At 39.2% G+C, this 25,474-nt stretch overlaps 1 protein-coding gene across 3 annotated transcripts in view; it reads right to left on the minus strand.

Moving 5' to 3' along the window:
• Window positions 1-25,474, minus strand: part of LOC120104595 (heparanase-like protein 3) — a 99,523-nt gene that overhangs the window by 6,329 nt on the left and 67,720 nt on the right. Inside the window, exons 6-12 of one of the 3 annotated variants that reach the window (XM_039115995.1) lie at window positions 25,317-25,465; window positions 16,281-16,543; window positions 12,181-12,225; window positions 8,638-8,674; window positions 8,341-8,521; window positions 8,011-8,159; window positions 3,106-3,128 (exon numbers count right to left, since the gene is read on the minus strand). In XM_039115995.1, coding sequence (XP_038971923.1) covers window positions 3,121-3,128; window positions 8,011-8,159; window positions 8,341-8,521; window positions 8,638-8,674; window positions 12,181-12,225; window positions 16,281-16,543; window positions 25,317-25,465 — 832 coding nt within the window. In that variant the 3' untranslated portion in view covers window positions 3,106-3,120. Of the gene's footprint in view, window positions 1-3,105; window positions 3,129-7,866; window positions 8,160-8,340; window positions 8,522-8,637; window positions 8,675-12,180; window positions 12,226-16,280; window positions 16,544-25,316; window positions 25,466-25,474 lie in introns of those variants that run through there. The other 2 variants (XM_039115994.1, XM_039115993.1) reach the window with 2 other exon arrangements.

Below are 25,474 nucleotides of genomic sequence, written 5' to 3' on the forward strand. Positions count from 1 at the left end.
TTCCACATTTCTAGCCTGTGAGGGGGCCTACCAAAGTATCACATTTTCAGCCTGTGGCGGGGCCTGCACATTATAGTTCCACATTTCTAGCCTGTGAGGGGGCCTACCAAAGTATCACATTTTTAGCCTGTGGCGGGGCCTGCACATTATTGTTCCACATTTCTAGCCTGTGAGGGGGCCTACCAAAGTACCACATTTTTCAACCTGTGACGGGGCCTGCCATAATAACAAGATAAACCCAAAGTCCCTTTTCATACAATCCAGTTTACATCCACACATCAATTCCTTTACTTAAAATTATAGAGAAAAGGGACTTTTCTATATATTGGCAACAAGTGGTACAACAACAGTAACATAGCCATTATATTCTTTTATAGAAATGAAACTCACAAAAATAATATATTGCTCATATAATATTGACTACAAGCTTCTGTTTTGACAAAATTCTTGTGCTTTTGATAAGAAGGACCGAATAAAAATAAATTATTCAGCAATATTATTTGTCAAATTATTAATATAAGCGCTCTTTAGTCAATTAGAGATTTTTAGAAATCCATGCTTATTATGCTAGTACTCATTAATTTATGGAACTAATGGTGATTATTATGCTAAAGAAATGTTTTGGCACAGAAGAGATGTACTTTTGCAGTTTGGCTTCATATATACAAGTCCATTATAAATGTTATGATACACAAAAAAAAAAAAAAAAAACTTTCTCTCATCTTATCAAATATCAGAATCATCAATCTTGCACTCGTTTGGAACAATCGAGTTATTGTAAATTAAAGGGTTTTCGCATTGGCAGCACCTTGTGGTCCAACTGCTGTCCTAAAATTCCATTGTTTAAGTGGAGTCTAAGGTACACTCAATTAATGACCTTCCAATAATGCAAGTTGAATGGTTTCATCTCTTTTGTGGCTTGTTGTGGAAGGAGGGTAGGTTATTGTTTTGACATGAAGGAGACACCTCAACCATCAAACTACTAAGGTGGCATCTACTAAGGTTGCATCAAACAATGGTTTGTCCTGGTCCTATTGGGATTTTTATTGCAGTTGAGTTGGTTATCATGTCAATTGTGAATCTTAATTATATTAGGATATATGTTAAACTGTGCATCTAATTACTTGTGGGTTTAGTTAGGGCATTCCTTACCATGAGTAGCATTTGTGTACTATATGACTGTACAGCCTTCAGATTGAAAAAGAAATAATAGTTCCTGAAATTGTTTGGTGACTAGAATTGGTGACCGAGTCCGAGTGGTTTTGTATTTGGTCTTTAAGAATATGAGAGTGGTGAGGCATTGTGAGTAGCTTGAGTATGGAATGCCTGTTGGAGTCCAAAGAGGATTTGTGTCTTGCTTCTTTTTTTGTGAGTTAGGGAACAGTTCATAATTTCCATGGTTATCGTGGAGAAAGTATTGTGAGGCATGTTTTGATATTGAACATGAGTTTTGTTATTTTTTTTTTATTAGTAAAATTTTTAGTCCACTCTCTTCAAATTTATTCTCCCTTAATTTTGTTTCTTTCTCATTATTGTTGCTTGTTCTTGAGGTTCTGGGCATTGGCCAGCCCTATTACTTAGCATCATGCCATTCTATGATAGATCATAGAACCCTCAAAACATGAACTGTGTCATTATAGTACATTTTCTTAGCTTATCTTTCTTCATAGACACATCCAAGTAGAACCGGGAACCAAATATCGTTAGTGCGATTAAAGACTCGAGTCCCGACGGAATATTCTGCAGGACACTGGAATAGGGTATCGTCCTAAGTATCAGGACAGGACCATCCTGCTATTATCCAAACATCCTAATCGGTACATCTTTGGACATTCTCTATTCCAAATGTCGGAACAGGACGAGATGATGGTGCATTCCGTTTTATAAAAAAATCGAAACAGCTTTATTCCATAGTATTTAAAATCTTGAGTGCAATTCCAAGTCTAAAATTTTCTGTCTTCAACTCTCCCTTACATTTTTTTCCCCTCTTAAGTACAGAATCAACAAAAAAACAATCTACCTCTAGACAAAAGAGTGGGCCAATTGCGCGATCATAATGAAAGATATACCTTGACTCAAAAGTTTATACGCTTCCAAATACAGGAAGGATGACAAGAAAACGAGTACAAAATTACCAACTAAAATAATTACGAGACCATCCATCATGACAATGCAGTGCTGCTAACTAGATGTATTCATTTGAATTTAATTTGTAAACGAAGCAATTCCAAGTCCTATTATACTATCCATTGACGTATTGGATATTAGGAACTACCTGATGACAGTACATGAGAGCTTCACCACCTTAATTCATTCTATAACAACCAAATGTTATATCTTTTGACTTCCTCATCAAGGCTACCAATCAAACTAATGCAACCATTTCCAAACACCAAGCAAGACAAAAGTGCTAAGTTGCTAACAGTGAGCTTAACTATAAATTGGTAATTTCTCCTCAGCTGGCCATTGACGTAGAAGTCCAAACAGCTAACTTGTGGATGCAAGATTGCAAATTCAGGTTTAGAAAGGGGTTTTAGGTTTTAGGTCTAAAAGAGTTTGATTGGGAACAAAAATTCAGGTTTTATGTTTTAAAGATCCTGTTTTCATGCCAATCAAGAAGTATATAAAAGAAAGGTCCAGACATATAGGCTAAATCTTTTATAGGGTCATCTACAATAAATGAAGCAAGATGAATCCAGATAATTAGCAAGCAAAAGAAGAAAAAAACAATAATTTAGAACAAGGTTCTTAAAACTTTGACATCTTAGCAATCTAAATGGATAGGTGGCACCAAGATGAACTGAGATCTCGGTTGAATAGTAAGTTGGTAAAGACATGGAAAGGTCAAGATGTTCGAACTCGGATCTTCGCAGATATTTATCAAAACCATAACATTTAACCATCAAAAGTTTTAGTAAAATCAGAAGGGTTTTTTGCATAGATACCCTTCTAAATATCAGATTTTGCACGAATACCCTTTGAAAATTGGTATTTGCACGAATACCCAGCTGCCGAAACACCAAACCAATAGTGTAATAGAACGAGAGAGAATCCTGACGGGCCGAGGTTCCTTTGGATCCTGTGAACCTATGCTTGTTGCCATCCTTCGATGCTTGAACCCTACTCCCCTTATGATATTAATCCCATCATCAGATCAATTGCTGGAGGTAAATCTAGATACAGCCAATTTGCAAATCCTATTGTATATTTTTGTTATATTCATGATAAAAAAACAAACCTTTGGTCATAGGACCAAATACATTTACTAATAAATACAGGATTATAAAGGCTATCACATTAATTAATGTATCTAAATTCTTTCCATCTACTAGGATTTTTTTACGTAAATACCCTTCTAAATATAGAAAATTGTATGAATATCCTTATAAAGTTACTATTTGCTTGTATACCCTTATAAGAATTTCTATTTGCACGTCTACCCATTAAGGGTATTTTAGTCATTTTAATTTAAAATCGTTAATTTTTTAACGGCGTTAGATAGCATGGGTATATATGCAAAAATAAGAATAAAAACAGATAGAATAGCAAAACAAGTATTTTACAAGGGTATACATGCAAATATCAATTTTGGAAGGGTATTCACGTAAAATCCAATATTTAGAAGGGTATCCATACAAAAAACCCAAATCAAAATTATCACTATTTTTTAAGACATTAGGTTAGAATATAATAATTAAAATATGTGTTTAAAATTGAAAAAAAATAGATTAGAAAATCTACATCAATAATATATCAGTTTAAACCAGCTGCGGTTATTAAGGGTTGAAATTTCAAAAACATAAAACATCATATTGTTGTGAACCTAATACCGATACAAACCAAGAGTTACAATGCCCCATGCTTCAAACAAAGTTTTCCAAAGGGATAGCGCTAGAAGCAAGAGGCTTTGTGGTTCTCCATGTTAATATCCTACAAAGCCGTAAGCTCATGGGCTCCATCTTGCCCAGCTAACCCATCAAAAATGGCAGGCTATGTCGGAGACCAAGGTTTACCATCTTCATATCAGACCCTATATCGGTACCATCTATTACAATATTGATATATGGTATGGTATGAAATGGCGAAGCGTACTGAGTGTCGACAACAAATTTTGTTAGAGGCCATTGTTCTCATATGCTACGTTCCTCATGGTGTCTATTTTCCAAAAATCGCACGGACTAGCCAATAAGATCTAAACGAGGGCGGATGCTCAATTTAAAGTATAGCAATATATCGCACTTGTAAAGATTGTCATGGTTTTTTCATAAAAAGAAATGTACCTTTATTCCACCCTATTCCAATATTTAAAAAGGTACTTAGGATAGAAAATATTTCAAGAGATGCCGATCGGGATGCTGGGATGGTAGTGGGGCGATTCTATCTAGACGCATGGATCTAAATTATTTTTAGATAAAAAAAAGGCTTGTGTCTATATTTTTTTAATTCAATTCGGTATATATACATATATAAAAGTCATGTATTGATTCTCACCATTAAAGTTCTTCTTTTTTTGCTGAAACCATTAAAGTTTTTCTCGCCGAATCTGTAAAGATCTGCTTAATGAAAGAGAAGATATTTAGTTTCCTTATTTACACGTTGGACGACTTGTCTCCTGTTTGGAAATGACAGCCTTGTAATTAATTGTCTTCTTTAATTTGATTCATTATATATATCTGTAGCAACTTTTTATTAAAAAAATATATTTACTGATTTCTAATATAATTTTTTTAAGAAAAATGAACTTTTATCTACCTTATTTTTTATATATTAAAAATAAATACTTAAGATAGAAAATGTTCTTAAAATATGCTGATCAAGATGCTGGAACGATAGTGAAGCAATCTTATTTAGACACATAGACTTAGGTTCTTGCTCCAGTCCTTTATTTGATTGAAAAAAAGTTATCATATTTTTTAATTTAATTCAGTGCGCACATATTATATATATATTTACTGAGATTGATTATGAAAGGTTTTCTCACCAAGTTTTTGAGGATATGCTCAATTAGAGAGAGGATATTGAGTTTCCTTACCTACACCTTGGACGGGTCTCTTATTTTATGGGAAATGACAGCCTTGTGATTGATTGCCTTGTTTAATTCGATTCATTATATGTATCTGTCACAACCTTTTTAAAGAATATATATATATATATATTGATTCCCACCATGAAAGATTTTGTCACCATAACTAAAGAGAAGATATTTAGTTTCCATATGGTTTAAAAGTCCTTGTTTGATTGGCCAAAAAAAACAGCCTTATAATTGTCTTCCAATTCCATTCGGCATCGATATATATAGCAACCTTTTTAAAGAAAATATATTTAGTAACTCCCACCCAAAATAATTTCCATAAGATATTTAGTTTCCTCATTTACACCGTTTGATGGCTTTTAAAAGCCTCGGTGTTACCTCCCGTTTGATAGTGTAAAGGTAGCCTTGTGATTATCTTCTTCAATTCCCTTGGGTACGTTCGCCATGAAGACCATGCGTTTGGCTTTGGTTTTCTTCGTCCTTGCAGGACTCTTTGCTCAGAATCAATGTAAGTATTAGGTTACTCTGGTCGTTTGCCTTCCTCCCTCTCTTCCGCTATCTATGTCTGTTGCTGGAAATTGGACCCGGGGGCTGCCGCGAACCAAGAGGGGAGGAGCTCCGCTGCCGGGACGGTGGATGACGGTGCGTCGACTGGTGGCGTCCTCCCGGAGAGTCCTGCAAAAAAGCCGGTGGCCGGGCTTTCCGGCGCCGGCCCTCCGAAGCTTAAGTCAGAGGAGGCTAATATGTGGAGGGAGTAAAGGAGGAGGAATGTTTGTTCTTTTTTGTGTATATTTGTGTCCGTTCTGTGTCGTCCCTTCCCTCCTTCCCCCAGGTTCCCTTTTATAGGAAGATATTATGTTACCTGGGAGGTGACAGGGGGATTTGTCCTCTTTTGTGATAATTAGGCACGATTTTGCTCATTAATGGCGTAGTGGAGAATAAGACTGGATCAGACCGGAGTCAGGGAGTTGTCGCGGTTGATCGGACCCATTGGGGTGGTTGAACCGCCGGCCGTGGTGGGCCTGGGGTTCGTAGATGGTAAGTGCATTAATTGCTGAGTGAACCGGCGGTCAGGGAGAGCCATACGCTTTGATGGTTCAGTGATCCGGAGATCATCTTGAGCCGTGTTCATTTAATGACTGAGTGCATCAGAGGCCTGAGGGGGTCTCATGCATTAATGATAGGCCGTACCGAATACCTGCGGAGATCTCGTGCCTTGATGGCTTAGGGATGGTGGCAGGTTGTAGTGGAGTCATGTATTTAGTTGTCAGATCCTTTAAAGGGTTAGACGGAAATTGGGTATTCGGCTAAGGCATGGGCCTGGCACGGGTGCCGAGCCGAGCTGGTCGCCTAGCGGAGTGTCCTGTGGCGGGATTGCTTCTGGTCGGTACTTTCTAGTCGAGCGCCTCTCTGGTCGGCGCTCTTTGGTCGGGTGCCTCTCTGGTCGGCGCTCTTTGGTCGGACGCTTCTGAGATGGCATGACTTGGGTTTTCCCCCAACAGTGTCTATCTCTTTTCGTGAGAAAAGATGAAGAAGACTGGCAACACTGAAAGAAAATAGTACCTTAACCAGTATTCATTCATTAAAAACACAGTTATGATTTTTTTGGTGTAGAAAAAGCTAAATCATGTTCTTGCAACTTGTATTTCTTTACTAGTTTTAAATCTTTGTATCATAATATTTGATCGTCAATTTTAAATTATGGCCAAACTAGGCTAATATAGTTTCTAACCTTGAACGTCTTTTGGATAGGTCAAGGCCCAGAGCCGTGCTATATTGACGTTTGCATTTCTGGGCGTCCCTGCTACTGCTGCCCAGCCCATGGACGCGGGTCACGTTGTTATAATACGCGAGCGGAATGCGTGGCCGACTGCAACCCCCCTGCAGGAAACCTTTACCAGACTCCATGAGTTAAAGATTCGAAATATGCACTTGTCCTCATGAATAATGATCCATGTGTGCTGTAATTGCTTGACATGCCTTTTTAGAAAGTAATAATAATCCAGTTATGTGATATATTATCAGAAATGGCTGTCTATCTGTACGTGATATAATCCATAACATCACCCAACAAAACTAGCCAGAAAATATTATTTATGATTAAGATGATAGCACAGTTGGAATGGGGCTAAGATTTCACCGAAGCGGCTCAGGTTCAAAACGCGTGAGCGTCGATTAAATGCGGGGCCGGATGCCTAATCCTATTACTAAAATGTCCCTCCCTCCTCTATTACTAAACTTATTACAATAATATATATATATATATATATATATTATGGTGTATGGATATATTGTACAGTAAAAAAATTAAAAAATAATAAATTTTGGAGTGCATTAGATAGATCTCTTTCATCCGCAAAATATTTTTAAAATAGTTGATCACATATGAAGCCACTCAATCTGCTGTTCCATTAATTAGTCTATATATATATATATATATATATTTGCCTATGAGATGAGCCCATGGATCTTAGCCGAAATGTCACCCTACTTTAGTACTAAGCTCTCATTCCTAGCATTAGTGGTGGATATAAAAAATAGTCAAAAATAGGTAAAACTTGTGGGTGGGTCCCATTTCTTTTTCTAAGGGGTCAAGAAAGGGCCCAGCGTGGGCAAGCATCCAACTTAAATACTTATATCGCATAAACGGATACAGGGACCAAAAAAGATTCCTTCTCATCCCTCGTCTCGGAGACGACACGCGGCAGTGATCCATAGCTTGGAGATCACCATCTCTTCCCCAGGCTGAAACCGGTTTTGGTTGTGCATCCGGATGATATTAGTTAGAAGCAAAAATTCATACGCATCCTTATCTTAACAGAAATCGATGTAAATTAAATATAAAAGATTTTTAACATCCCATTGAATTAGATCAGCTGTTTGTTAATCTTTTGTCATTGTTTATTCTAACTTCAGTACTATCTCTATTGAGCAAAATCTTTATGAAGTGAGGAATCTAAATGGGACATGACTCTTACCAAGCTCCCAACCATGGATAGTGTAACCCTTATTGACAGTGTAGTGAATAAAAGATGCAGCGTTGGTGGAGTTCCAGGGTCCTCCTAAAGAACCACCCGGCAAATGAACCCTTCCATTAAGGGCATTCAGCCCAAAAATGATTACAGCTCTGAAGCGAGAATGCATCGGATTAGACAGAATTTATGAAGAGAGCAATGAGAAATGCAGGATACGCCTACCACGAAAGCATTCATTATGAACGCATACTATCCTAACAGAATTTTTCTAGTGGGATCAAGGGAAAAACTAGTCCATGAGGCATTTATAGGAAGTTTAAATAATCAAAGTACCCGGCTTTTTTGAAGAAACCATTGAGTTCATCCCATCTATGCATGGGTAGGCAGCCTTGAGAAAAACCAAACATCTCAGATTTTTTCTTAACAAAAGGAGTACATGGCTGTTGAGGATCCACGCCATATATGACCTTATCTTGCAAGGAGCCCCCAATGCGGAGTTTCAATGGAGAAAATTCTGAAAGGTCACAAAAATTAGTTCAGAGGAAAAAAAAAAAACTAGATTGGCCATTTGATATTAAAAGCATAGGCATAGATTAATTTTTTAAAATAAAATACTAGGAAAGCACTTACCTTTAACAGCATTCAATAAAATCTTGTTGGAAAGATTCTGCAGGAAGGAAAAAATGAAACACCTGTGTCAATCACCATTTTCAATCATTTTACCTTCACATTCAGAAAGTAATATTTGTTTTGAAAAAAAAAAAAGTCTGGATCACACACACTAACATGAGATGGACAAATGAACACACCAAATAAACAATTGAATTATAGAAGGGAACGAAGCATAGTAAACCAAATAGCCCATCATTTCTTTTCAGAGGAAGAAGAAGAAGAAGAAGATCGTTTTTTTCTTAAGACTATATACTACTACTAATATCAGAAACCATGTCAAGGAAACCATCTTCAAAATGTAAAATGGGACCTCACAGGATTTAGACATTATGAGGAAATATAAATGATGATGGAGTGAACTTTATCAGAAGTACTCGATCCTCATTTTCAATTTCCATTCAACAAACCTATGATATCAAGAAGAGTGAAACAAATAAAATTAGCATATTAATGAAAACTACAAATAGTTTTCACTCGAAATGAAAAAAGGGAAACAATCTGGAAACAACACATAGACAAAAAAAACTCTCCAAATAGAGGCAAAAATATAAATTCTTCATTTTAATTAAGCTCCAAATCATAGAAAACCATTGCCAAATACTGACAAAAATATAAATTTTTACATAGACAATGCTAAGAAAAAAAAATCTAGAAACAACACAAACAATTGCCAAATTCGACCAAAAAAGAAAAAGTTCTGTCACGCCCCGAACCCAACTCCCGGGTCCGGCACGACAGCCGGCCTGTGACGGCCCTCAACTGTGGCACCACCGGAGATGGTGGTCGGTCGGCGGCCAACCAACGAGGGGAAGAGAAGACAACGGGATCACGAGGAAAAAGGCCTCGGATCCCCCATCCCCCATCTTCAATCAACCCAGAAATCCCACTCCGACCCTCACACAGTCCCAACCAACCTCACCCGCCATGAATCCCGGCCAACCCGGTGGCCGGCGGCGACGAAATCCGAAGGAGAAAAGCCGAAACAGGGTACCCCTGTTTCGGATCCTTCTCCGACGGTCTCGTCGGTCAAATCCCCACCATCACCGCCCTAAGTCTAGGAAATGAAGCGCAAAGAAAGGATCCACGCTTACCTCGGTCCGATGGGTGCTCCGGCGGCCTTTCCGGCGAGGAATCGGCGGAGAAATGGAGGGTCTTCACCGAAGGAAAGAGGAAGGCTTCCCCCCCCTCCGCGGCCGGCTGGATCTCCCTCTCCGGCGCTCGATCCCCTCCGGCGTGTCGCCTCCCCCGACGACCGACCTCCCCTCACGCCGCCGCCCCACCCCCTTCACCCCTCTCTCTGCGTTTCCCCTTCCACGATCGTGCCTAGGGCACGATCGTATTTGATAGATGGGCCCGGCTTCTTCGGGCCGGCCCATCAAACCATTTTTTTTTTTTGGTTCCAGGTATTACATACTCTCCTCCTTAAAAAAATTTCGTCCTCGAAATTAACTTACTTGAAGCCTCAAACTTTAAAAATATGCATCCGTCATATCATCCCTGAGATCTCAAATAGTCCCCCTCTCGGAGTACCTACTCACAAGATTTTGACATACAAAAATCACAGCATCTCAAAACTTGATCCTTTCTATTTACCACACGTAGTAAGTTCTTTTGATCTCCTTCAAAAGAATTCCAAACTCCCAACCTTGGATTAAAATGCCGTAATTATATCCCAAGGAAATTAATTTCTCTTGACTCTACATAGAGATCATAATTGGTTTGACAAAAATAGGAGAAATCTTTAGTATCAAATACTTTTAATATTCTATAATCATTTTTTTTTATTTTTCTTTTCTTAACTTTGCCTGTGATTAAATGATCGACCTTTATCCTAGGAAAACCAGAGCTAGGAGTCGAAGAACTATGTTAAATCATTCCAGGCCCAAGCTTAATCAGAGAGCTATCAATCCGTTAACGCTAAATTTGAGATGCCCCAAAATTCTTCTTAGAATTATCAAAAATAGGAGAGCCCACAACTACTTCTAGTAGACAAAGAATCAACGACATTCTCCTCTATTAGAAACTATCTCAAGTGTTCCATAATAATACCTTTCAGATCAAGGTATTATTATTAAATATTTTTCTTTTTCTAATCAGTTTCAAATTAACTCAAACCACTACACTTCCGCTGCGCACTCTGATCTAACTCATCAAAATCTCTAAAGTCACAAAATGATTTCTAACCAAAGCATCACTTTGCACCGAGATTAAGAAAAATCCAAATTTTAGAACTTTAATTGAGCAGAACCTCCAGATCTTTCTTCACCAAGATTCTTAACTTCCATCAACAATGCTATATATGATAATTCATGTAAGCATCTCATGACCGAAGTCTCTACTCAATATGACATTTATTAGTGGCTTCATCAACAATGACAAAAGATTCCTGCTCAAATCTTAAATCTAGGCTCGAGTTTTAGATTAACACATCCAATAATCTCCAACAATTATAAGAAAATTCAGGAGCCCAATCCAAACATGAGAATTCAAATAATTAGAATTCTCCCATCAATATGCATACTCTATGGCCTCAAAATAATCAAATACATCCATAGGAAATAGACCTATTTGCAATATCCAACATGCCCACACCAAATATAATCCACATACATTTTCAACTTCGAAGAACGTTCCTTTCAATATTATGAAATCTCCTTAGCTTACTCCAATACTAAATCAACGTACAAATCCCACTCTAATAATTAGCAGCAAAACCAAAAGTATGATCACATCAAAACCCAAATCAAATTTGAACTTTTAAATCATTTAAATAATATCTGAACATGGTATACTCGATATGCCATTGTTGACCTACACTTATCTTAGGTCAAACCTCTCTTATCATGATCAAAGACAATTTATACTTTCCTTCCGTATGCATCGAAAACCAAACCGATGCATACATTTTATCACAATGCCCAGTGATCTTACAACTTAAGCATTGAATTTAATTATCATGTCCCAAATGATCATAACCTTAAGCTATGATATATTTCTGTCACGATCCCTAGTGATCTTAAACATATGCTCAGATTCCAACTGGTCACAATTCCCAATGATCTTAAACCTCAAACTCTAATGCCACTAAGGCCACAGTACCTAGTGGTCTTAAACCTTAGATTATAATATCATTCCTGTTACAATCTTAAGTGATTATAAACCAAGACTCTGATAGTTTTTCTATCATAATTCCCCACTCACACTCACCTGAACCTAAACCCTAGGATACCTTAACCTTAAGCTCTGATACCACTCTGTCACGCCCCGAACCCAACTCCCGGGTCCGGCACGCGACCGGCCGCATGAGCCCTAGAGCAGTGCCCTAAAGATCATGCAGGGCCTATGTTTAACAAAATTCCAATAAATCCACGATTAATTTAATAATTCAAATAGACAAGTCCGACATATCCAAATAAACAAATTAGTTCAATTACAAGATCTTCAAATGTTCATCGACATCAAAGAAGGACAAACAAACTAACTAGCTAATGACTCTGATACCTGCACTCTGCGCCCATCCCATCCAAATCTAAGCATCCTGCAACTCTGATAAAAAGAAAGAAGAAAAGGGGATGAGCTTTACAGCCCAGTAAGAATCCCTACACATCCACACCAACACAATAATAATAAAAATCTGAAAACCACGACAAGTCAAAGCACATATCATGAAGTCATAAACCGGCTATCAAAGCTCAAATAATCGATACAAGTATGTACATCAATCATCAATAAAAATCCAGCCACACAAGAAATATATAGCATATGATAGCTCATAAACATGTATTATAGTCTCAATGTCATTTCTTCAACTTCATCCGGTTTAATTATCTTTCCGACTTTGGGTCAAATCTCGGTCACATTTCTCAGCCTGTGGTGGGGCAACCAAATTATCACATTTTCAGCCTGTGGCGGGGCCTGCACATTATAGTTCCACATTTCTAGCCTGTGATGGGGCCTGCCAAAGTATCACATTTTCAGCCTGTGGCGGGGCCTGCACATTATAGTTCCACATTTCTAGCCTGTGAGGGGGCCTACCAAAATATCACATTTTCAGCCTGTGGCGGGGCCTGCACATTATAGTTCCACATTTCTAGCCTGTGAGGGGGCCTACCAAAGTATCACATTTTCAGCCTGTGGCGGGGCCTGCACATTATAGTTCCACATTTCTAGCCTGTGAGGGGGCCTACCAAAGTATCACATTTTCAGCCTGTGGCGGGGCCTGCACATTATTGTTCCACATTTCTAGCCTGTGAGGGGGCCTACCAAAGTACCACATTTTTCAACCTGTGACGGGGCCTGCCATAATAACAAGATAAACCCAAAGTCCCTTTTCATACAATCCAGTTTACATCCACACATCAATTCCTTTATATTTACTTCCAGCTTTAAACTAACCACGGTCACGTTTCCAGCCCGTGACGGGGCAACCAATATCACATAGTTAGTTTAGAGCACCACATCCATCAGTCCAATTATGTAGGTGTAAGTTATGCGCATGCATGCATCCATCATAATACCAACCACAAGCGAATACGATCATAATATCAACCACAAGCCAACACGATCAAAATATAATTTAATATAAAACTATTTTTGATTTATCTGAATTATAGCATATCATACATATCTAAGTATAAAAATATTATATCATGCAGGTTTGGCGTACAAGGATCCTTACCCTTTGCTGACAACCCAGACAGACCACCGTGATCTACGAACTAGGGTGCGTAGAACCTTGCTCAATGTCTCTTTGTCCAACAGTTTGTTGCCCTACAGAACCAAATCAATATTAAAAATTATCCGGAGTATCTGACAACCCAAAACTCTCCATTGACCCACGACTATCCAGCAATCCTTACAAACAATGATCTCCTCGGATCAAACTAGAGAGAGAAAACTCCAATCTAGAGAGAGAAAATGGTGAGAGAAATAATTCAAGTAGAGAGAACCTAGGAGAGAGAAGAGAGGAGAGAGAAAACTCTTCCTCCTTCTCAAAATGAGGGAAGCCGATCCATCTCCCTCTCTTCTCGAATTTGGATGGCACAGCCACCAGGGTGCCCATCCTTGGCGACGACAGCCGGCCTGTGACGGCCCTCAACTGTGGCACCACCGGAGATGGTGGTCGGTCGGCGGCCAACCAACGAGGGGAAGAGAAGACAACGGGATCACGAGGAAAAAGGCCTCGGATCCCCCATCCCCCATCTTCAATCAACCCAGAAATCCCTCTCCGACCCTCACACAGTCCCAACCAACCTCACCCGCCATGAATCCCGGCCAACCCGGTGGCCGGCGGCGACGAAATCCGAAGGAGAAAAGCCGAAACAGGGTACCCCTGTTTCGGATCCTTCTCCGACGGTCTCGTCGGTCAAATACCCACCATCACCGCCCTAAGTCTAGGAAATGAAGCGCAAAGAAAGAATCCACGCTTACCTCGGTCCGATGGGTGCTCCGGCGGCCTTTCCGGCGAGGAATCGGCGGAGAAATGGAGGGTCTTCACCGAAGGAAAGAGGAAGGCTTTCCCCCCCTCCGCGGCCGGCTGGATCTCCCTCTCCGGCGCTCGATCCCCTCCGGCGAGTCGCCTCCCCCGACGACCGACCTCCCCTCACGCCGCCGCCCCACCCCCTTCACCCCTCTCTCTGCATTTCCCCTTCCACGATCGTGCCTAGGGCACGATCGTATTTGATAGATGGGCCCGGCTTCTTCGGGCCGGCCCATCAAACCATTTTTTTTTTTTTTTTTGGTTCCGGGTATTACAAGTTCAGTTTTTGACAAGCTCCACATTACAAATTATAACACAATACAGAGCAAACATCCGAACTTTTGACCAAATTGAGCATTGCTACCAAACTGAACCATCAGAGCATATGGCTCTTCCTGACCACCGGTTCATTCAGTAATAAATACACTTACCATCCACGAACCCAGGCCCACTATGGCTGACGGTTCAACCACTCCAATGGGTCCGATCGACCGTGACAACTCCCTGGTTCCGGTCTGATTCGGTCCCGTTCTCCACTACGCCATTAATGGGCCAAATCGTGCCCAATTATGACGGAAAGGGACAAATTTCCCGTCACCTCCCAGGTAACACAAAATTCCACTATAAAAGAGAACCTGGGGGGAAAGAGAAGGGGGACGGAAGGACCGGAAAACCCCGAAAGAGGGACCGAAAAAGAGGAGAGAAGATAGAAGTAAACAGCACAGACACCATTGATGACATCAATCTCTTTCACCTTATCCACATATTGACACTGTCTTCTCCACATACTCTCTCCCCCGCTCTCTCCACATATCTGCCCTCTCTGACTTAAGCATCGGAGGGCCGGCGCCGGGGAGCCCGGCCACCGATTTTCTTGCAGGACCTGCGCCCCCCAGGAGGACACCACCCCGCCGGCGCACCGTCGACCACCGCTTCTGAGGCGGAGCTCCACCCCTTCCGGAGGACGTCAGCAGCCGGCGCGCGGTCGCCCACCGTCCCTGCGGCGGAGCCCCTCCTTCCCCGGCTTCGCGGCGGCCCCCGGGTCCAATTTCCAGCAACAGTCACAAAAATTAGTTCAGAGGAAAAAAAAAAAACTAGATTGGCCATTTGATATTAAAAGCATAGGCATAGATTAATTTTTTAAAATAAAATACTAGGAAAGCACTTACCTTTAACAGCATTCAATAAAATCTTGTTGGAAAGATTCTGCAGGAAGGAAAAAATGAAACACCTGTGTCAATCACCATTTTCAATCATTTTACCTTCACATTCAGAAAGTAATATTTGTTTTGAAAAAAAAAAAGTCTGGATCACACACACTAACATGAGATGGACAAATGAACACACCAAATAAACAATTGAATTATAGAAGGGAACGAAGCATAGTAAACCAAATAGCCCTTCATTTCTTTTCAGAGGAAGAAGAAGAAGAAGATCGTTTTTTTCTTAAGACTATATACTACTACTAATATCAGAAACCATGTCAAGGAAACCATCTTCAAAATGTAAAATGGGACCTCACAGGATTTAGACATTATGAGGAAATATAAATGATGATGGAGTGAACTTTATCAGAAGTACTCGATCCTCATTTTCAATTTCCATTCAACAAACCTATGATATCAAGAAGAGTGAAACAAATAAAATTAGCATATTAATGAAAACTACAAATAGTTTTCACTCGAAATGAAAAAAGGGAAACAATCTGGAAACAACACATAGACAAAAAAAACTCTCCAAATAGAGGCAAAAATATAAATTCTTCATTTTAATTAAGCTCCAAATCATAGAAAACCATTGCCAAATACTGACAAAAATATAAATTTTTACATAGACAATGCTAAGAAAAAAAAATCTAGAAACAACACAAACAATTGCTAAATTCGACCAAAAAAGAAAAAGTTCAGTTTTTGACAAGCTCCACATTACAAATTATAACACAATACAGAGCAAACATCCGAACTTTTGACCAAATTGAGCATTGCTACCAAACTGAACCCCCCCCCCCCCACAAAAAAAAAAAACAATTCTGAGAAAATCCATATGAATAAAAGTTCAGATTTTGACGAGCTCCACATTGCAAAATATAACAGCACTAAGCCAAAAAAACCAAACTTTTTACCAGATTGAGCACGGATGCGAGGCCCCAGCTACAAGTCCCGTAATCACACTTCTCCGGCGGCCACCAATCCAGCGTAGCGCAAACGAAGTCATCGTCAGTGACCGCAATGGCAGTTGTCCCATCGACGACGGCGGTCCCCTTGCTGGCCCCAGCAGGCGGAGAAGCCCCAACAGCGTCCACTGCGACGAAGCTGGAGAGCCATAGAAATGCCCAGAAGCAGAAGCCCAGGAGCCGCAGAAGAGCTCCACCCATCTCCCAGAGGCCTTCAGAGAGAAACAGAAGGAGAATAGAGAGAAAGGTGAGGCCTTTAGGGGCAATATAAGAAGAGAATACCTCCCAGCACCACCATATAAATACTATAATGCCTTCTTACCCGAGGGTGGAATAGGTTGGTACACAAAGCTTGGAATCTATATAGAGGGGCTCCAAGAGGAGAAGGGAAACAGAGGAGGAAGGGGTGTCTTTTAGTCCAAGAAGCATGGGAGGTGATCAGACTCCACCCCGCAACGTTTGAGATAACAGCTGTTATGCAACAACTTTGGAGACCTCTTGTTCCTTTATTTATTTTATAAATAAAATTATGTTTCTAGATTTAAATCTCTAAATCACCTAAAAATAAGTAAACTTGATGAGAAATGAAAACTAAAAAATGCCATAACCATCGTAAAAATTTTGGAGGGGCTCCGTTATTGTGAATTAACGGCCTTATCAAAAGTTGGCTCCATGAAAGATGAACGGGGACCGGACTCCGCTTCCCATGCGCACTGTTTTCACCGTCACCGACAATTTTCTGAACGGAGAGCGGTCAGCTGATGCGGTTATCCTATCCAGTTGAGTGCAGGTATTCCTCCGGGACAGTTTTGTGCGGCTGGAACGAGCCTATAAAGACAAAAGGGACCAACTGCCTTTGTCTTACTGGGGTTAGATTTGGGGTAACTTTGATGTCCCCGGGGGGGGGGGGGGGGGGCACGTGGTTCGGCTCCTTAAACTTTTATGGACGGCGGTGGCGAGCATGTGAAGCGGAGTTTCCAGCAAAAAAAAAAAAAAAAGCGGAGTGGGGCCCACTGTAAGGTTTTAGATGCTTCGCTTGAGTTAGGGGGCGGTGCTTGGGAGGGAATACCCCATGTAGATACTGTCCTGTCCCAGATATTGCCACTTGATCTGGGCCGTTCATTTAGCAATGCAGCCGTTTCTAGTTGTAAGTAATCCAGTGTTTGACCATGGTGCGGGGCATTTTGAAAGAGGGACCTTTACTTAAAATTATAGAGGAAAGGGACTTTTCTATATATTGGCAACAAGTGGTACAACAACAGTAACATAGCCATTATATTCTTTTATAGAAATGAAACTCACAAAAATAATATATTGCTCATATAATATTGACTACAAGCTTCTGTTTTGACAAAATTCTTGTGCTTTTGATAAGAAGGACCGAATAAAAATATATTATTCAGCAATATTGTTTGTCAAATTATTAATATAAGAGCTCTTTAGTCAATTAGAGATTTTTAGAAATCCATGCTTATTATGCTAGTACTCATTAATTTATGGAACTAACGGTGATTATTATGCTAAAGAAATGTTTTGGCACAGAAGAGATGTACTTTTGAAGTTTGGCTTCATATATACAAGTCCATTATAAATGTTATGATACACAAAAAAAAAAAAAAAAATTCTTTCTCTCATCTTAGCAAATATCAGAATCATCAATCTTGCACTCGTTTGGAACAATCGAGTTATTGTAAATTAAAGGGTTTTCGCATTGGCAGCACCTTGTGGTCCAACTGCTGTCCTAAAATTCCATTGTTTAAGTGGAGTCTAAGGTACACTCAATTAATGACCTTCCAATAATGCAAGTTGAATGGTTTCATCTCTTTTGTGGCTTGTTGTGGAAGGAGGGTAGGTTATTGTTTTGACATGAAGGAGACACCTCAACCATCAAACTACTAAGGTTGCATCAAACAATGGTTTGTCCTGGTCCTATTGGGATTTTTATTGCAGTTGAGTTGGTTATCATGTCAATTGTGAATCTTAATTATATTAGGATATATGTTAAACTGTGCATCTAATTACTTGTGGGTTTAGTTAGGGCATTCCTTACCATGAGTAGCATTTGTGTACTATATGACTGTACAGCCTTCAGATTGAAAAAGAAATAATAGTTCCTGAAATTGTTTGGTGACTAGAATTGGTGACCGAGTCCGAGTGGTTTTGTATTTGGTCTTTAAGAATATGAGAGTGGTGAGGCATTGTGAGTAGCTTGAGTATGGAATGCCTGTTGGAGTCCAAAGAGGATTTGTGTCTTGCTTCTTTTTTTGTGAGTTAGGGAACAGTTCATAATTTCCATGGTTATCGTGGAGAAAGTATTGTGAGGCATGTTTTGATATTGAACATGAGTTTTGTTATTTTTTTTTTATTAGTAAAATTTTTAGTCCACTCTCTTCAAATTTATTCTCCCTTAATTTTGTTTCTTTCTCATTATTGTTGCTTGTTCTTGAGGTTCTGGGCATTGGCCAGCCCTATTACTTAGCATCATGCCATTCTATGATAGATCATAGAACCCTCAAAACATGAACTGTGTCATTATAGTACATTTTCTAAGCTTATCTTTCTTCATAGACACATCCAAGTAGAACCGGGAACCAAATATCGTTAGTGCGATTAAAGACTCAAGTCCCGACGGAATATTCTGCAGGACACTGGAATAGAGTATCGTCCTAAGTATCAGGACAGGACCATCCTGCTATTATCCAAACATCCTAATCGGTACATCTTTGGACATTCTCTATTCCAAATGTCGGAACAGGACGAGATGATGGTGCATTCCGTTTTATAAAAAAATCGAAACAGCTTTATTCCATAGTATTTAAAATCTTGAGTGCAATTCCAAGTCTAAAATTTTCTGTCTTCAACTCTCCCTTATTTTTTTTCCCCTCTTAAGTACAGAATCAACAAAAAAAACAATCTACCTCTAGACAAAAGAGTGGGCCAATTGCGCGATCATAATGAAAGATATACCTTGACTCAAAAGTTTATACGCTTCCAAATCCAGGAAGGATGACAAGAAAACGAGTACAAAATTACCAACTAAAATAATTACGAGACCATCCATCATGACAATGCAGTGCTGCTAACTAGATGTATTCATTTGAATTTAATTTGTAAACGAAGCAATTCCAAGTCCTATTATACTTTCCATTGACGTATTGGATATTAGGAACTACCTGATGACAGTACATGAGAGCTTCACCACCTTAATTCATTCTATAACAACCAAATGTTATATCTTTTGACTTCCTCATCAAGGCTACCAATCAAACTAATGCAACCATTTCCAAACACCAAGCAAGACAAAAGTGCTAAGTTGCTAACAGTGAGCTTAACTTTAAATTGGTAATTTCTCCTCAGCTGGCCATTGACGTAGAAGTCCAAACAGCTAACTTGTGGATGCAAGATTGCAAATTCAGGTTTAGAAAGGGGTTTTAGGTTTTAGGTCTAAAAGAGTTTGATTGGGAACAAAAATTCAGGTTTTATGTTTTAAAGATCTTGTTTTCATGCCAATCAAGAAGTATATAAAAGAAAGGTCCAGACATATAGGCTAAATCTTTTATAGGGTCATCTACAATAAATGAAGCAAGATGAATCCAGATAATTAGCAAGCAAAAGAAGAAAAAAACAATAATTTAGAACAAGGTTCTTAAAACTTTGACATCTTAGCAATCTAAATGGATAGGTGGCACCAAGATGAACTGAGATCTCGGTTGAATAGTAAGTTGGTAAAGACATGGAAAGGTCAAGATGTTCGAACTCGGATCTTCGCAGATATTTATCAAAACCATAACATTTAACCATCAAAAGTTTTAGTAAAATCGGAAGGGTTTTTTGCATAGATACCCTTCTAAATATCAGATTTTGCACGAATACCCTTTGAAAATTGGTATTTGCACGAATACCCAGCTGCCGAGACACCAAACCAATAGTGTAATAGAACGAGAGAGAATCCTGACGGGCCGAGGTTCCTTTGGATCCTGTGAACCTATGCTTGTTGCCATCCTTCGATGCTTGAACCCTACTCCCCTTATGATATTAATCCCATCATCAGATCAATTGCTGGAGGTAAATCTAGATACAGCCAATTTGCAAATCCTATTGTATATTTTTGTTATATTCATGATAAAAAAACAAACCTTTGGTCATAGGACCAAATACATTTACTAATAAATACAGGATTATAAAGGCTATCACATTAATTAATGTATCTAAATTCTTTCCATCTACTAGGATTTTTTTACGTAAATACCCTTCTAAATATAGAAAATTGTATGAATATCCTTATAAAGTTACTATTTGCTTGTATACCCTTATAAGAATTTTTATTTGCACGTCTACCCATTAAGGGTATTTTAGTCATTTTAATTTAAAATCGTTAATTTTTTAACGGCGTTAGATAGCATGGGTATATATGCAGAAATAAGAATAAAAACAGATAGAATAGCAAAACAAGTATTTTACAAGGGTATACATGCAAATATCAATTTTGGAAGGGTATTCACGTAAAATCCAATATTTAGAAGGGTATCCATACAAAAAACCCAAATCAAAATTATCACTATTTTTTAAGACATTAGGTTAGAATATAATAATTAAAATATGTGTTTAAAATTGAAAAAAAATAGATTAGAAAATCTCCATCAATAATATATCAGTTTAAACCAGCTGCGGTTATTAAGGGTTGAAATTTCAAAAACATAAAACATCATATTGTTGTGAACCTAATACCGATACAAACCAAGAGTTACAATGCCCCATGCTTCAAACAAAGTTTTCCAAAGGGATAGCGCTAGAAGCAAGAGGCTTTGTGGTTCTCCATGTTAATATCCTACAAAGCCGTATGCTCATGGGCTCCATCTTGCCCAGCTAACCTATCAAAAATGGCAGGCTATGTCGGAGACCAAGGTTTACCATCTTCATATCAGACCCTATATCGGTACCATCTATTACAATATTGATATATGGTATGGTATGAAATGGCGAAGCGTACTGAGTGTCGACAACAAATTTTGTTAGAGGCCATTGTTCTCATATGCTACGTTCCTCATGGTGTCTATTTTCCAAAAATCGCACGGACTAGCCAATAAGATCTAAACGAGGGCGGATGCTCAATTTAAAGTATAGCAATATATCGCACTTGTAAAGATTGTCATGGTTTTTTCATAAAAAGAAATGTACCTTTATTCCACCCTATTCCAATATTTAGAAAGGTACTTAGGATAGAAAATATTTCAAGAGATGCCGATCGGGATGCTGGGATGGTAGTGGGGCGATTCTATCTAGACGCATGGATCTAAATTATTTTTAGATTAAAAAAAGGCTTGTGTCTATATTTTTTTAATTCAATTCGGTATATATACATATATAAAAGTCATGTATTGATTCTCACCATTAAAGTTCTTCTTTTTTTGCTGAAACCATTAAAGTTTTTCTCGCCGAATCTGTAAAGATCTGCTTAATGAAAGAGAAGATATTTAGTTTCCTTATTTACACGTTGGACGACTTGTCTCCTGTTTGGAAATGACAGCCTTGTAATTAATTGTCTTCTTTAATTTGATTCATTATATATATCTGTAGCAACTTTTTATTAAAAAAATATATTTACTGATTTCTAATATAATTTTTTTAAGAAAAATGAACTTTTATCTACCATATTTTTTATATATTAAAAATAAATACTTAAGATAGAAAATGTTCTTAAAATATGCTGATCAAGATGCTGGAACGATAGTGAAGCAATCTTATTTAGACACATAGACTTAGGTTCTTGCTCCGGTCCTTTATTTGATTGAAAAAAAGTTATCATATTTTTTAATTTAATTCAGTGCGCACATATTATATATATATTTACTGAGATTGATTATGAAAGGTTTTCTCACCAAGTTTTTGAGGATATGCTCAATTAGAGAGAGGATATTGAGTTTCCTTACCTACACCTTAGACGGCTTGTCTCTTGTTTTATGGGAAATGACAGCCTTGTGATTGATTGCCTTGTTTAATTCGATTCATTATATGTATCTGTCACAACCTTTTTAAAGAATATATATATATACTGATTCCCACCATGAAAGATTTTGTCACCATAACTAAAGAGAAGATATTTAGTTTCCATATGGTTTAAAAGTCCTTGTTTGATTGGCCAAAAAAAACAGCCTTATAATTGTCTTCCAATTCCATTCGGCATCGATATATAGCAACCTTTTTAAAGAAAATATATTTAGTAACTCCCACCCAAAATAATTTCCATAAGATATTTAGTTTCCTCATTTACACCGTTTGATGGCTTTTAAAAGCCTCGGTGTTACCTCCCGTTTGATAGTGTAAAGGTAGCCTTGTGATTATCTTCTTCAATTCCCTTGGGTACGTTCGCCATGAAGACCATGCGTTTGGCTTTGGTTTTCTTCGTCCTTGCAGGACTCTTTGCTCAGAATCAATGTAAGTATTAGGTTACTTTGTTCGTTTGCCTTCCTCCCTCTCTTCCGCTATCTATGTCTGTTGCTGGAAATTGGACCCGGGGGCTGCCGCGAACCAAGAGGGAAGGAGCTCCGCTGCCGGGATGGTGGATGACGGTGCGTCGACTGGTGGCGTCCTCCCGGAGAGTCCTGCAAAAAAGCCGGTGGCCGGGCTTTCCGGCGCCGGCCCTCCGAAGCTTAAGTCAGAGGAGGCTAATATGTGGAGGGAGTAAAGGAGGAGGAATGTTTGTTCTTTTTTGTGTATATTTGTGTCCGTTCTGTGTCGTCCCTTCCCTCCTTCCCCCAGGTTCCCTTTTATAGGAAGATATTATGTTACCTGGGAGGTGACAGGGGGATTTGTCCTCTTTTGTGATAATTAGGCACGATTTTGCTCATTAATGGCGTAGTGGAGAATAAGACTGGATCAGACCGGAGTCAGGGAGTTGTCGCGGTTGATCGGACCCATTGGGGTGGTTGAACCGCCGGCCGTGGTGGGCCTGGGGTTCGTAGATGGTAAGTGCATTAATTGCTGAGTGAACCGGCGGTCAGGGAGAGCCATATGCTTTGATGGTTCAGTGATCCGGAGATCATCTTGAGCCGTGTTCATTTAATGACTGAGTGCATCAGAGGCCTGAGGGGGTCTCATGCATTAATGATAGGCCGTGCCGAATACCTGCGGAGATCTCGTGCCTTGATGGCTTAGTGATGGTGGCAGGTTGTAGTGGAGTCATGTATTTAGTTGTCAGATCCTTTAAAGGGTTAGACGGAAATTGGGTATTCGACTAAGGCATGGGCCTGGCACGGGTGCCGAGCCGAGCTGGTCGCCTAGCGGAGTGTCCTGTGGCGGGATTGCTTCTGGTCGGTACTTTCTAGTCGAGCGCCTCTCTGGTCGGCGCTCTTTGGTCGGGCGCCTCTCTGGTCGGCGCTCTTTGGTCGGGCGCTTCTGAGATGGCATGACTTGGGTTTTCCCCCAACAGTGTCTATCTCTTTTCGTGAGAAAAGATGAAGAAGACTGGCAACACTGAAAGAAAATAGTTCCTTAACCAGTATTCATTCATTAAAAACACAGTTATGATTTTTTTGGTGTAGAAAAAGCTAAATCATGTTCTTGCAACTTGTATTTCTTTACTAGTTTTAAATCTTTGTATCATAATATTTGATCGTCAATTTTAAATTATGGCCAAACTAGGCTAATATAGTTTCTAACCTTGAACGTCTTTTGGATAGGTCAAGGCCCAGAGCCGTGCTATATTGACGTTTGCATTTCTGGGCGTCCCTGCTACTGCTGCCCAGCCCATGGACGCGGGTCACGTTGTTATAATACGCGAGCGGAATGCGTGGCCGACTGCAACCCCCCTGCAGGAAACCTTTACTAGACTCCATGAGTTAAAGATTCGAAATATGCACTTGTCCTCATGAATAATGATCCATGTGTGCTGTAATTGCTTGACATGCCTTTTTAGAAAGTAATAATAATCCAGTTATGTGATATATTATCAGAAATGGCTGTCTATCTGTACGTGATATAATCCATAACATCACCTAACAAAACTAGCCAGAAAATATTATTTATGATTAAGATGATAGCACAGTTGGAATGGGGCTAAGATTTCACCGAAGCGGCTCAGGTTCAAAACGCGTGAGCGTCGATTAAATGCGGGGCCGGATGCCTAATCCTATTACTAAAATGTCCCTCCCTCCTCTATTACTAAACTTATTACAATAATATATATATATATATATATATTATGGTGTATGGATATATTGTACAGTAAAAAAATTAAAAAATAATAAATTTTGGAGTGCACTAGATAGATCTCTTTCATCCGCAAAATATTTTTAAAATAGTTGATCACATATGAAGCCACTCAATCTGCTGTTCCATTAGTCTATATATATATATATATATATATATATATATTTGCCTATGAGATGAGCCCATGGATCTTAGCCGAAATGTCACCCTACTTTAGTACTAAGCTCTCATTCCTAGCATTAGTGGTGGATATAAAAAATAGTCAAAAATAGGTAAAACTTGTGGGTGGGTCCCATTTCTTTTTCTAAGGGGTCAAGAAAGGGCCCAGCGTGGGCAAGCATCCAACTTAAATACTTATATCGCATAAACGGATACAGGGACCAAAAAAGATTCCGATATAACCTTAGGCTCATCCCCTTCGGTATAACACCTTCGGCAGTTGAATAGGGAGAGAAAGAATTTTTTTCTCCCTTTCTCATCCCTTGTCTCGGAGACGACACGCGGCAGTGATCCATAGCTTGGAGATCACCATCTCTTCCCCAGGCTGAAACCGGTTTTGGTTGTGCATCCGGATGATATTAGTTAGAAGCAAAAATTCATACGCATCCTTATCTTAACAGAAATCGATGTAAATTAAATATAAAAGATTTTTAACATCCCATTGAATTAGATCAGCTGTTTGTTAATCTTTTGTCATTGTTTATTCTAACTTCAGTACTATCTCTATTGAGCAAAATCTTTATGAAGTGAGGAATCTAAATGGGACATGACTCTTACCAAGCTCCCAACCATGGATAGTGTAACCCTTATTGACAGTGTAGTGAATAAAAGATGCAGCGTTGGTGGAGTTCCAGGGTCCTCCTAAAGAACCACCCGGCAAATGAACCCTTCCATTAAGGGCATTCAGCCCAAAAATGATTACAGCTCTGAAGCGA

The sequence above is a fragment of the Phoenix dactylifera genome, unplaced genomic scaffold, assembly GCF_009389715.1.
Source record: "Phoenix dactylifera cultivar Barhee BC4 unplaced genomic scaffold, palm_55x_up_171113_PBpolish2nd_filt_p 000046F, whole genome shotgun sequence".
Classification (NCBI taxonomy): domain Eukaryota; kingdom Viridiplantae; phylum Streptophyta; class Magnoliopsida; order Arecales; family Arecaceae; genus Phoenix; species Phoenix dactylifera.